Raw genomic sequence first — 14,333 nt, 5'->3', positions numbered from 1 at the left:
CATGGTTTCCTGGAAAACGTATAGTGTCTCTTCTGTCACACTGTAAAATCATCTTTAATAAACAAAACAAAAACAAAACCGGTAGTATTCAGAGGAAAATAAGGCAACGCGAAGGGGCTCCACACTGCCATTGGAAAATACCAACTTTGTCATTCTTGCAGTAACCACAACAATAGCACAGAAAAATCAGCAACAGTAGGAAAATTGAATTTCAAAGCAAACTTTTTCAGTAGTAAAATATAAGAAAGAGAATCCTGTTTTCATTAGGGAAAAAAAAAATCTACCTCAATGCCTTGAAATCTTTACAGATGTGCTAAATTGATTTTTACATAAGGAGGCCAAGAATGTGGTGATTGGGTGAAAATTCCCACTGGGCACATATGGAGTGGCCCTTATATGAAATGGGTGTAGAACTACATTCCAGTTCTCTCTTTTATAAGCCACTAATCTTGACAAAAGCTGAAAACCATTTTGAAAATTCTAATTTACTTTCCCCTTGCTCCTTCTAGTTAAGAAGAAACAAAGTAGAAGAACTCATGATCTCTTGCTCGCCCCCCCCCCTTTTCTAGCCCCTCTCACGTCACTACTTTTTTGCATTAATTACAGAATATATTTCAAAAGACCAGGCTGTGATTCCAATTCTACCTTAAACTTTGGTTATAGGTCTTTTGTAGTCTGCTATCTGCATAACTGCCATTTTGACGTTTTACTAAAAAGATGGCCCTAATCAATAAGCGAATAAAATGGAAGCAGGCTTTAGTTATTAAGAGAGGAGAGCGTCTTAGGGCAGTGCTTCTCAAACTTTAACCTGCCTAGGAATCACCTGGGGAACCTGTTCAAAAGCAGATGCTGACTCAGTGGGTCTGACACTGCATTTCTAACAAGCTCCCAGGTGATGCTGCTGCTGCTGGTGTACTGATCACACTTTGAGTAGCAAGGTCTTAGGTTTGACTTGGAAAAAATGCAATGAAAAAAAAAAAAGCTGGTGTGTGTGTATGTATGCTATTTTCTTCCTTAATTATGAAATTATTTGAATACTGTGTTCTGAACTGCCACTTCAGGGTTTCCTACCATAAAACTTTCTTAAACGAATCAAATGGACAGTAAAAAACAAATCTGAGATAATTTTTCACTTATTAGAAGATGAAACAAAAGGGAAATGGAATTTAAAGTTACCTATTCAAACTCTGTTTTTTCTAAAGAAAATGGTTTTTACGATCATAAAAATGCAATTTTAAGAAAAGTGAATAAGTACTTCAGTGAAGTTTGACTTTTATAAGTACTGTATTTTTAAGCAAATAACGCACACGCTATATACTTTTTTGCCAAGTGCACAACTCCCTTGCACATTATTTTCCTAGATGTGCTGTGTGCATTATATGTGTGGGTGTGTTATTTGCAAAAATATGTTATTTGGTAGGTGTTGAATTATCGTGTGTGTGCTTCATCTGCTATTAGTTATTAAAAATAGAGGAAAAGCTCGCCTCCAAAACTTAAAGAGATTTTCACTGGAATAACCTCTGGGCTCAAAAAAACTGGTATAAGAAAAAGTGGACCAGATAGGCTATCTATGACATAGCATTCTTTTGAACATCTTGTAAGGATTTAACAGAGTAAATTCTAAGAAAGTCAACTAGTTTAGAGAGGACTCCAGCGGCTCTTTGCTACTTTTATTTCAGCACTTATAGCAATGATAAAACTCTCCTGCTGTAGCTTTAGCAATTCAGGGAATGTAGCAGAGACCCTTAACATTGAAAAGGGACCTGTCTTGAGACCCTCAGAAATCTCCAAATTCCCATATACACCAAAGCATTTAATTTCTTCCATAAAACTCTTATTTTCTGGCTAAAAAAGAAAGACCTTAACTTTTTTAGACTCCTTCATTTTTTAGTACTAGCTGTTGTCTTTCTTTTGGGGACCACTTCCCACAAAGTAATTATCATTACAATTATTACCACTTCATGAGTGTAACTATTTAGCTGATGGTGTGCAGAGAGCGGGACCCCATAGCAATGTGGGTGAAGGGCTGTCAGCTTGGCTCACTCACTAGTTAAGTGAATTGCGATTCTTTCAGTTCAATTCAAATCTGGCATCAGCAAAATAACAGAGACACCATGTTACTTGCCTCCAGTGTCACTTGCAAAGAGCTGAAACAACAGACATTAGATGTACAACGTGAAAGAACTTGAGTGACTTTAGTTTATGGCACACCTGAGTCAAGCCAAGCAACATAGGAGGCTCCAGAGCTTTACTGCACATTGTCCTCCATTCATGGACAAAACTGTTTGCTAGGACGAATTCCCCCCAAAATCCTTAAAATTGCTTGTGTGTCCTTATTTTCCACTAATAATTCATTCAACAAATATTTAGTGAGCTGTCTAAGATGGGCAAAACATACAGAAACAAGATACAAGCCTCTGCTTCAATGGATTTAGTGGAAGAGAAAGTCAACCAAGACAATTAAGACTCAGGATAAGTCTTATGAAAAGGGGACTCACAGGGTGCTATGGGAATGCAAAGAAAGGAATTTTATATACCTATATAACTCAATTTCTTCATCTATATAATGGGCACAATCTATTGCTACCTCACAATTCTGTTGTGAGGACCTGTATTACACACGTGAAAAGGACAATGGAAAACTACAAAGTGCCTAACAAAGGGACAGCTTAGTCCCAGGTGACACTAATGGAAACAAGAAATGCCTACAGACATTACCATCAGGCCTAAAGAAGAGAGAAAATAACAAAAGAAAAAAAGAGCCTAGAAAGAAGGTGAGATCAAAGCTTGAGAGCGAATGTGAGTGAAATTTTACCCGATGGAGAGGAACAAGTAACATAGCAACACAGGTACTGCTCAGTGTCCTAGCACCACAGGCTGCCCAACCTGTCAGATATTCATTCCTTTGCAAGAAACAGGAGTGACCTAAAAAACAGTCCTTCCAGGCCTAATAAGATTCCCATTGAGAAATGGGACTCGTAACAAATGCTTTTCATAAAACCAAAAACCCGTTGCTGTCAAGTCAATTCCGACTCATAGCGACCCTATAGGACAGAGCAGAACTGCCCCATAGAGTTTCCAAGAAGCGCCTGGCAGATTTGAACTGCCAATCTGTTGGTTAGCAGCCACAGCACTTAACCACTACTCCACCAGGGTTTCCGCTTTTCATAAGGCCAAGGTTAAATCACCATCTTTCAACCTCTTTAGCAGTTTGAACCTGCCAGCTGCTCCGCAGGAGAAAGATGTGACAGTCTGCTTCCGTAAAGATTTACAGCCGTGGAAACCCTACGGGGCAGTTCTGCTCTATTGTCCAGGGTCACTACGAGTCGAAATTGACTTGATGGCGGCGGGTTTGGCTTCTCGAATGCTATAGCTTCAAAAATCCTCACAACTGGACCAATAAGCAACACCGCGATAAATGGAGAAAAGATCGAAGTTGTCAAGGATTTCATTCTACTTGGATCCACAATCAACACCCACGGAAGCAGCAGTCAAGAAATCAAACGACACATTGCACTGGGCAAATCTGCTGCAAAAGACCTTTTTGAAGTGTTAAAAAGCAAAGTTGTCACCCTGAAGACTAAGGTGCGCCTGACCCAAGCCATGGTATTTTCAATCGCATCATATGCATGTGAAAGCTGGACAATGAATAAGGAAGACCAAAGAAGAGTTGACACCTTTGAATTGTGGCGTCGGCAAAGAATATTGAATACACCATGGACTGCCAAAAGAAGGAACACATCTGTCTTGAGGTAGTAAAACCAGAATGCTCCTTAGAGGCAAGGACGGCCAAGACTGCATCTCACATACTTTGGACAAGTTGTCCAGGAGGGATCAGTCCCTGGAGAAGGGCATCATGCTTGGTAAAGCAGAGGGTCAGCGAAAAAAAGACCCTCATCGAGATGGATTGACACAGTGGTTGCAACAATGGGCTCAAACAGAACAACAACTGTGAGGATGGTGCAGGACCAGGCAGTGTTTCCTTCTGTTGTACATGGGTTCGTCATGAGTCGGAACCAGCTAATGTCACCTACCACCACCACCACCACAGCTTCAACAATTCCCTTCTTCAACTAGTAGTAATCAGTTGCTATCAAGTCGATTCCAACTCATGGTGATCCCATGTGCATCACAGAACTGTGTGCTCCATAGGGTTTTTTCCTCCAATACTTTTTTTTTAATTGTGGTAAAAACATAGATAACAAAACATTTGCCAATTCAACAATTTTTAACAAGTATAATTCAGTGACATTGCATATATCCTTCACGTTGTGCAACCATTGTCACTATCCTATTCTCAATTATTCTACCACCAGTAACATAAACTCAGTGCCACTAAGTAACAACTCTTACTTTCCCCCACCTTCCCACCCCTGGTAACCACTAATAAGCTTTGGTTTCTATATATTTGCCTATTTCATGTAACTGAGACCATATAATACTTGCCCTTTGGTGATTTACTTGTATCACTCAGCATAGTGTTTTCAAGGTTCATCCATGAGTGACATGCATCAGGACTTCATTTCTCTTTATGGCTCAGTAATATTGCATTTTTTAAATGTACATACCACCTTTTTTATGTACATACCACACTTTGTTATCTATTCATTTGTTGATTGACATTTAGGTTGTTTCCACCTTTTGGCTATTATGAATAGTGTTACCATGAACATTGGTCTATAGGTTTGTTTGAATTCCTGCTTTCAGTTCTTTTGGGTAGATACCTAGGATTGGGTTCATAGGGTTTTCAATGGCTGATTTTTTGGACGTAGATTGCCGGGCCTTTCTTCTGAGGTACTGCTGGGTGGACTTGAACCTCCAAACCCTTCAGTTAGTAGCTGAGTGTGTTAACTGTTTGCACCACCCATGGAGCTAAATCCTAGTGTTCCAATTCTAGCAGATACAAATGTAACATGTTAAAAGGGGTTTATAGAAAAATTCACCAAGAATGGCATCCTACTCCAAATAGCTGACACACAGTAAGAGGAGATAACCATCTGGTAAGATAGTGGAAAGGACAGGGACAGAAAAAGAGTTTCTTTCTAGGAATAAAAAACCCAAAAAACCAAAAACCCAGCGCCGTCGAGTCAATTCTGACTCATAGCGACTCGATTCTGACTCATAGCGATTCTATAGGACAGAGTAGAACCACCCAATAGAGTTTCCAAGGAGTGCCTGGTGGATTCAAACTGTCAACCCTTTGGTTAGCAGCCATAGCACTTAACCACTATACCACCAGGGTTTCCAGGAATAAAAAAAGATAAAACAGTAAAGTGAGAAGGCAGTTAGTAGGCTCCCTCTCTCTTTGCTTCCAAAACAATTTCGCTAGCTCAGTGATATAACACTCATGCCATATCACACACAGGTGCTTTGGATTCCACCTTTCCCCATCAGACTCTAAGCTCCTCAGGGGCAGGGAGTGCTGGCCACCTTTGTTTCTCTGACATCAGGGACAGCACTCGATATGTACAAAAGAGGAACAGATTTTTTTTAAACTGTTACTGAACAAACAAAACAAAATAAGGTTCAGTTGAGAAAAGTTAAGAGGCTTTTTCTCTCTCCTGTATTTTTTAAATGGACTTAATTTAGACAAAGGTGCAAAGATTTGAACTGAATTTGCTTCCACCTCAAAGCGTTCCCTTCTCTCAACTCAGGCCAGGCCGCCACGGGATGAGGCAAAGGCAAGTAGGACCATTACGTGCTGCCCTTCCGAGGAAGGATTTTTACTTTATATATTGCTCCTGTGTTCCTCTGAAACCTCCTTTGGATCCATTATGCCATCTGTGTACATTCTGAAGCAGTTACAATAATAATAATAATAATACCAAAGCCCCATAAAAATAAGATTTTTAAAATGTTATGTAGTTACAGAAAAATGCAGTAAACACCTTTATCATTTTAAGGGAAAGGGAAAAATACCAAATGGGGTTAATTCACATTATGGACTAATGGCCTGTAAGCCTTCGTTTGAAAGCCAAGCGCAGGAAAAAGCTTCGATAAGAGCTACTTTCCACCATAAAAATAAATAAACCTCTTTCAAATAATTTGTACGTGTTTCTTCCAAGTCAAATTGCCACGTTTCAAACAAAAATTAAAACCACCACCCGGTTACAACCCTGAAAATATGGGCTTTATGATGGAAATGGTAAAACAATCTTAGCAAAGGAAATGTTGCTAGGTACTGACAGTAAAAGAGAGTCTACAGTCAATACTTCGCATGCCCGTTACAGGGTCCTTGTTGACAGACGACACTTAGATGCCATTCTCAATAATGTAACTGTGTGTAATGACTGTCATTTTTCACAGGACTTTTGATGTTAACATCTACTGGTGTTCTGGCCTTAGTCCAAATTGGATAAACATATTTGGCCTCCTGGATCCCACAGATTTAAAATTCATTTTTATAGCAGGTCCGTTAAACAGCACATCAGAAGAGAGTATCTCACTCTAACTTACAAAGTGAGAAATGAACTTTACATATATGTTACATGAATTGAAATTTATAGAACTGTTCCTGGGATGGACTACGAGCTATATTCAGTTCTCTTTTATTTAGAACCGTCCAACTGTTCCAGAGTATCCAGCCAGGGCTTTTGAAATTTGGTGGCACGTCAGAATTATCCAGGGACCATTCTAAAAAAATCTAACTTCCTAAGCTCTACCACACACCTTCCGAGTTAGGATCTCTGAGTGCAGGAGCTACAGATTTGGATTTTAAACATGTTACTCCTGGGAGAGAGTTTATCAAATGCCACGTGAACCTCTGTTCTGGGACCAGAGGTAAGCACGACCCCAAGCTTCAGTTTATATCGCACCACTAATGAACACCCTAACATCATTTAGCATTACAGAATGATCTGAAAACACTCCGAGCAGGTAAATCCCAACTATGTAATTCACTCATTCCTAAACTGTAATTTAGGAATAGCAAATAAGCAGATGGAAGCTCAAAGGGAAAATAGTTTCAATAGTTAAAATTCCGTAAGTAAAATGAAAGGCTTTGGGAACATTTCATGCAGTTTCTTCTGTCAGATACATACCTTTTGTACCCTTCTCTCGCTTTATTTCCTTTAGCCTTCTGACATACAAAAGAACCCAGAAATACTTTCACTTAGTGCCATTTTTGCCCTGAGTTGCTGGGTCGTGTACTTATCAGAAGCAAACAAAAAAGTGTCCTGATTCTTAAACTAGTGAAATGGAAAGACAGTAAATCATGTGAGTGTACAGATACTGTCAATACTTCTCCCCTTTTGTCAAGCAAGACTCTTCCAAGCGGCCACTCTATTCCTTCTTCCTGTCCAGGGAAGCAATGTGCATTCTCTGTGATGTTCTCTAAGCGGGGTAAGTCTCCAGTGACTTTCCAAATTACTCCTTCTAGTCTCCAAGAGTCATGGGACTTTTTGAAAACTACTGATCATGAAAAAATGATTCAGTCTCAAATATAAGAATTCTGGAGATGACCAGAAGACGATTCTATCTCCTGAGAGCCTAAGAACATCTAGGGAACAATCTAGGATGGTGAGATTCTGGAAGAAGTAAAGGGGCTTCCCCCTTACGCTGATACCCAAAAGGATGTAACAGATCTGATAGAAATAGACAATGTACTCATCAGGGAATCAGTATTTAATTTTCTCAACTCATAACTGCCTTAAAAAGGACGGCCCTTGGGAGTAAAAGAAAAACAATTATTAATGACAAGTAAATGTGGGCTGGACATTAGCAATGAATGGAATTTCTAAAGCCTAGTTATTAACGGCCTAAAGGAATTTCTTTCTACAGATTTTATCTGGAAACCCTGTTGGCGTGGTGGTTAAGTGCTATGGCTGCTAACCAAAAGGGTGGCAGTTCGAATCCACCAGGTGCTTCTTGGAAACCCTATGGGGCAGTTCTACTCTGTCCTATAGGGTCGCTATGAGGTGGAATCGACTCGACGGCAACAGGTTCAGGTTTTTTATAGATTTTATCTATTCACTGAAAATATGCCCAAGTTCTTGTTGAACATCTAAAGACAAGATACTAATATTCAAACCAACTCTTTCATGAGTCTTAAAATAGCTTCATATCCAAGGACTGCAAACCCAAGTAATTCTAAGCATTTTTTAAACTTATAATTTCTACCTTATCTTGTAGATGGAAAAACCTGAAGTCAATTACAATTGGAATTGAAAACAGTAAGACCAAACCAAGGGCAGAAGATTTCAGTGCTTTTGAAAATAACTAATGGACATCTCTTATTCTAAGGTTTTTGGGCAAACAAACAAACAAACAAACAAAAAAACAACCCTGCATGAAAGCCTCCCCAGAAATACAGAAAATGCTGGGACCTACTGCATGGGGACTCTTACGTGAGGAAATCCAGCAGTATTTGTAGGTTTTCATATGCTGCAGAGGTTGCCTCCGGCCCTAATACCGACCAAGAAAATCTTGAATTGATATTCACTGACAAACAACATAAACAAACACTCTGTAGGTAACTAATAAGAAAAATGTGTACATTTGCCTGTTTTATTTTTTACAGGTAATAGAAAAGTTGTCAATGTGATTTTCAGGTAGGAGAAAAAAACATGCACTTGTCATGACATTTTCAAATACTTTAAGTTATGTAACAGAGCTTTCCCCAGACCCATTAAGTCCTACCGTGCCTGAATGTCTCGTATAAGGAAACGCCGGGTGCAGAGGGTTACAGGCGGCACCTGATCATATGGGCTGAGGCGCCTATGCACTTGTTAAGGATGGAGTCAATAAAAGAACTCCACCCCGTCCCTCTTCAAAATGAACCTAGGCTTTCAGTGAACAGCAGAGATATACTCCGGGTCTATTTTTTTGTGGTAATATCCGGTTTTTGTAGGCCCAATAATCACATTGCCTATTCTTACTTTATTACAATTACTAAACTCTATAGAAAATAGCATTTTGAAAATATAGCATTTAAAGGGTCTTTTTTGTACTGTTCCTCCCCCACAGCCCAGCTTTAATAGAGAACAATGTGTGAGACAGGCTGTGGGGGCCAAAGCTGGGGATTCCTACACCACCACCCCTCTTTGCAGGGGATCCGTGTTCACAATGGCCCCCACGGCCTGCTTCTGAGACAGCAATGTGATGCTGCACCAACAGCCTGACACAGTAGGTCTGGCTTTTATGATGCAAATTTCTACTTTAAACTCAAAGGTAATTACAGTGTTTTAACGTACCTTTCTCATGATCGGTAATAAGTTTCTCCAGTGCACAGTCCACATCAAAAATGTACCGGTAAAAGCACAGCTGGGTATACAGGGACTTGTCAGAATACTGCAATATAACAAAATAAATACATAAATACATAAATAAATAAATAAATACTACCACGGGGGGGGGGGCGGGGAGATGGAGATCACTCTCAGTGGAAAGAAAAAAAAAATTTTTTTTTCTCCTCAGTGGAGGTATTCCCTAATTCCAACTTCTAGAGTAAGCAGCATATTTTTAAGAAGAGAGGTGGGTGAGAAGAAGGGAATCATACGAATGGTTTGTCCCCCTTGTATAGCATACATACACATAATCCAGGGGAAATCCTGCCACTTTGATCATAGATTACTACTTGCGAAGCTGCAGACTGATTACCCCTGCTGTCAAAAAACTGATTTTATCAAATTGCAAGTTCCTATGCACCCCTGACAATTTGCACTGTTAATTGGGAAAAGTGGCACTATGCTTCCTAACTGGGACTTGTCCATGCTAGCAGGAAGTTAAACAATTTTTGGCAACTGTTTAACACATACTATGAGCCCAATTTTATGACTTGTGGTGACAATCCATTGCCTTTGTCAAGGACTGGCTCACAGACACAATGTTGTGAATTAAGCACAGATTTGAGTAATACCTTGACAACTTGTTCTGTACCAATCCTAAGTGGGCAATGTATGACTTCTGAAAAGTACCAGGTGAAATGAAATGACCAAGGTTCTCTATCCTACCCACATCACAACAAATGTTTGATGACTGGCTAGATCTAATTTAACAAAGCATAGGAGACATGCATGAACTATTGCTCACAGGGCAAACATAGTATAGTGAACATATACCAAACACTGCCGTTCCTGAGGTTATCTAGAGTCACTGTGTATTCTCCCAAGCAACTGTTACCCCGCCCTGTATAGGAAAAAAAACACATGCACCAATTCGATAACCGAAGTGAGGATTATTTGGTGAATCACATTCAAGTGTGCATCTATTTATTTAAAGTGAACTGCCCTAGTAACTTTCTTCCCATGGCACTAGATACTTAGGATAATGAGCTATAGCTTTGGTGTTTTCTTTGAGGGGGTCCTACCAAGATGAAACAACTAAACCCTCACAACTTTTCAAATGGAACGCTCAAATGACAAAGCCATTACCAGTTCTCGCTTGCTGCTTCTGATTAACATGCAATTTAAACAACATCACTTGAGTATCTACTGTGTGCCAGGCTGGGCACCAATGATGAGTATACGGCTAACTCACCCAGTAAGCACTCTACAGATGTTGGCTGATTGAACGAGTGAGCGAATGAACGAACGGCCATAAAACCCAAGCTGTTTGTATAATTCATGCAGCAGGGTGGGGGGTGGGGGCACCCACAGACTAGCATATGACTGGGAACTTAAGGAAAACCACTATCTACAACTGGGTATGGAAACAGCATTATTTTTGAAGGCAATCTCTTTGGGTAACCAAGTATCAGATCCAAGGATCCTACCTGGCTGTCAAAGACGAAAAAGTATAGTTAACCTGACTGGATGCCAAAGTAGCTGAAATTCAGTTATTAGAGCTCATGAGTCACCTTCCTGCCCACTCCATTAGAAAATCTGCTACTAAATTTAGTGTATTTTAAACTTCTTTGGCCATTACAAATGGTATCTATAAATATTAGGCTACAGGCATAAACCCACATGGAGCTATTCATCAGCCAGGGCTATTGTCTTTTTGTGTGTGCATTCCTTCCATGAGTCTCTCTTTACCTGAACCTATTTTCAACAGTATACACCTAGGAGCCTGTTTTATTTCTTATTAGCTATTCTACAATATGCATCATCATTATACTATTATACACCAGTTATTTTTAGCAAATCCTGATTACTGCTTCCTGGGGGGAAAAAAAGGAGGACGACAGCGATTAAGTTATTTGTTTAGTTTTTTAGATTCAGCAGTAATTGCTGGTACACATCTCCCTGACTGCACACATGCTGCAGGTTGAATAGAACACTGAAATTACCTCCTTCATAATAGTTTGTTTTGATAATGTATTGTGTGTCGAGATGATGAGAAACAGTTGCTGTCAATTTGATTAGCCATTATATTTTTATGTTAATTGCCATTATTGGGTCCATTCTGTTTAGTGTCACCATAGAAGCCATACAATGTTAGCATAAATAACAAATTGGAGTAAATTAGGAAGATATATTTTTGCCAATTCATTTTAATTGCCCCTCAGTCCTTCCGTTGGTTAACGCAGCTGTTGACCCATAATAAGCACTGGGTCAATATAGCTGCTTGTCAATTCAGAAATGCAAAGTGCTGTGTTGCTGGTAATGGATATACAACAACCTTTGCCAGCCAACTGAAGCAAACGAGTGACAAGCCACATGAAGGAATAAAGCGTCAGCCATGGAGTTTAGTGACCTGATATTAGTAGGCAGGCTAATTGAAAGTCACTGCTTAAATGGATAAGGAAAATAGGGAAAAAAAAATTAAAAAGGAGTTATATATTTTTTTAAAAATATACCAACACCTCCTGCCCTTTTGATTCCTGACATATTTTGCAATTAGTAAACTGGTTGAAAACAAAAGGCCCTATTAGATTTTCAATGTCAAATACAATTAAGTGATTTTAAAGAACACGCATGAAATGGAGAGAACTGCAGTCCAAATGAACAAAAATACCACCTACTTTTGTTTTCTTGATTTTGCACCATTAATTTGTGATCACTTGGATGATTTTTTTTTTTAACTTAACCATCTTTTCTCTTTTGCCTTTGATGATAAATTCTTCTAATCAAGAAACCTGACACCCTCTAGTCTTCTCTGAGATCTTCCACGGGTTTTTTTCCCCACACTTAAATGCTCATTTTGACTGTACAAGATTGGATGGAAAATACTTCAAGAAAATAAGATGATATTTTAACATTTCTTTCTCTCTCTAGCTTTCACTTATTGGTTTAAAATGTTCGATTTCTTGCTCTTTCCTTGAAAATTGCACTCGACACAGTGCCTAGGCTTCTTTCAGTCTTCCTTTCTAGTTAGAACATCATGTACCAAAGTGGCCGATTATGATTTCATAAGGACAATGCTGAGCTGAAATAGCTACTGTATGTATCACGCTCTGCATTCAAGTTAGCTACTCGGAGTGTTAACAGAGTAATAAGCGTGGGCCATGGGCTCACTCACACACACATACATACATACATACATTGGGGCAGTGAAGGAATTGTCTGCTTTGATATACCTGGCACAGAGGAGGCACTTAGCAAATACTGTGGAGGAAATGAAGGGAAAAGGAAAATGTTTTCATGCCATTGTTTTTGATGTATCCTTTCTGCATCCTGTGATCAAATGACATTAGAAATAATGCAAACTTTATACTCTGTCCAAGCCAAAGTCCTTTATGATGAAAGGGTGGTTCTGTTTCCGTCTGTCTATGTTACCCAGTCTCTCTCCTGAGATTTCTGATCAGGCTCTATATGTCAGTGGTCCTTCACCTGACTGTACACTGGAGTCACCTGGAGAGCTTCACCCCCAGAACAACTAAATCAGAACGCAGGATGAACTGCTAGAGATGGGCACTTTTAGGGGCCCCTAGATAGTTTTTTTTTAGGTAGTTCTAGCAGGCAGTCTCAGATGAGAATTGCTGTGCTCCAAATTAGCTGTACTGGAGATACTTTTAGAACCATGGACTTCTGATCCCTCCAACCTGGCTCAAGAGAAAGGAATTTACGTTAACCAAAATAGCCTGAGTTTTCATGAGAAACATTTTTGAAGAAGATGCTTGCTTGTTCACTCAAGTTACTTCAAGATTAGGATGGGTTATACTGTCCCTTTTACATAAAACACAGGGCAGCGTTAAACCTGACTTGTATTTTCGGGGGGGGGGTTCTTTTTATTGAGTTATACATAAAAAAGTGCACAAATAAGCGCAGAGTTCGATGTACTAAGGGAACACGTCTCTGTAATCGGCATCCAGAACAAGAGACAGACCATTACCAGCACCCCAGGGCCCCCCTTGTGCTCCTCCCAGCTACTCCCCATCTCCCCCCCAAGGGTAAAGGATAGATTTGCCCCTCTAAAAAAACTTTATAGGCATGGAATCATAGTTTGTACTCTTGTGTTTGGTTTCTTTTGCTCAACATTATGTTTGTGGGATTCATCCATGTTGCTGCATGTAGCAGTAGTCTGTTTATTCTCATTGCTGTGAAGTATTCCACTGAATTAATACATCCCAATCAGTTCATTCATTGTATGAATAATGGGCATTTGAGTGGTTTCCACTCTTTTGGCTATGAAGAATGGTGCTGCTGTGTACATGTCTTTGAAGCACATATGTCCACGTTTCTGTTGACTTCATATCTAGCAGTAGAAATGTTCAACTTTAATAGGTACCGCCAAACTGTTTTTCAAAGTGGTTGTACCAATTTTCAAATGACTTTCTTTTGAAGTGGTTTGGTTTGACAATATACAGTCTTTCACGTTATCTTTCTAAGATCTCTGCACAGGGATGTAACCAGGCTTCTCTCTCTCATTTGTAGGGACAGAGCAGAATTAGCTAAAACTACTTCTTTATCAAATTGAAAACAAACATGAAGTACCCCCTGAATTAAATTCCTTGATGTACGAAGAGCTGAGCTCATGACCTAGCAAAATGTTAAACGCAAGTTTTTTTTCTCTTACGACTTGGAAAATGCAAGGATTGGCTCCTCATAGCATCAACGGTAGATCCTCATAGAAGGCAAATTTATTCTGTTGAAGCCTGAACAATATCAAATCAGGAAGGAAAATGTGCTGCCAAAAACCCCAAAGCGTATCCCAAAAGAATTTTTTGTCATTAAACATCACTGCTCTTTTATTATCAGCACACATAAACCAGTGGTGACTATAACTTTACAACACATTGAAGGTATCTTCAGCCCCATTACTTTGCAAGAGGTGAATGGGGCTTCATACAGTTTACTCCAGGCATCACAGCATGAAGCAGATGCAGAACTCTAAGCCCCAAAAGAGAATGACAGAGACTGAGGTTCATATCTAGAAATGGAGACTTGGCTTAGGATAGCCTTTGCTGAAAAATCTCTACTAGCACCCTCCCCACCCATAGCAGAGCTCCAATC

General features: G+C 39.6%; 1 protein-coding gene across 1 annotated transcript in view; it reads right to left on the bottom strand.

The window, feature by feature from the left end:
• POLA1 (DNA polymerase alpha 1, catalytic subunit) overlaps positions 1 to 14,333 on the bottom strand; it is a 318,421-nt gene that overhangs the window by 58,738 nt on the left and 245,350 nt on the right. The window contains exon 36 of the mRNA XM_010595733.3: positions 9,192 to 9,288. Within this exon, the coding sequence (XP_010594035.1) occupies positions 9,192 to 9,288 (97 nt within the window). The remainder of the gene's footprint in view (positions 1 to 9,191; positions 9,289 to 14,333) is intronic.

Source organism: Loxodonta africana, chromosome X (genome assembly GCF_030014295.1).
Source record: "Loxodonta africana isolate mLoxAfr1 chromosome X, mLoxAfr1.hap2, whole genome shotgun sequence".
In the NCBI taxonomy this organism is placed as follows: domain Eukaryota; kingdom Metazoa; phylum Chordata; class Mammalia; order Proboscidea; family Elephantidae; genus Loxodonta; species Loxodonta africana.
This window is presented reverse-complemented; position numbering and strand designations above follow the sequence as displayed.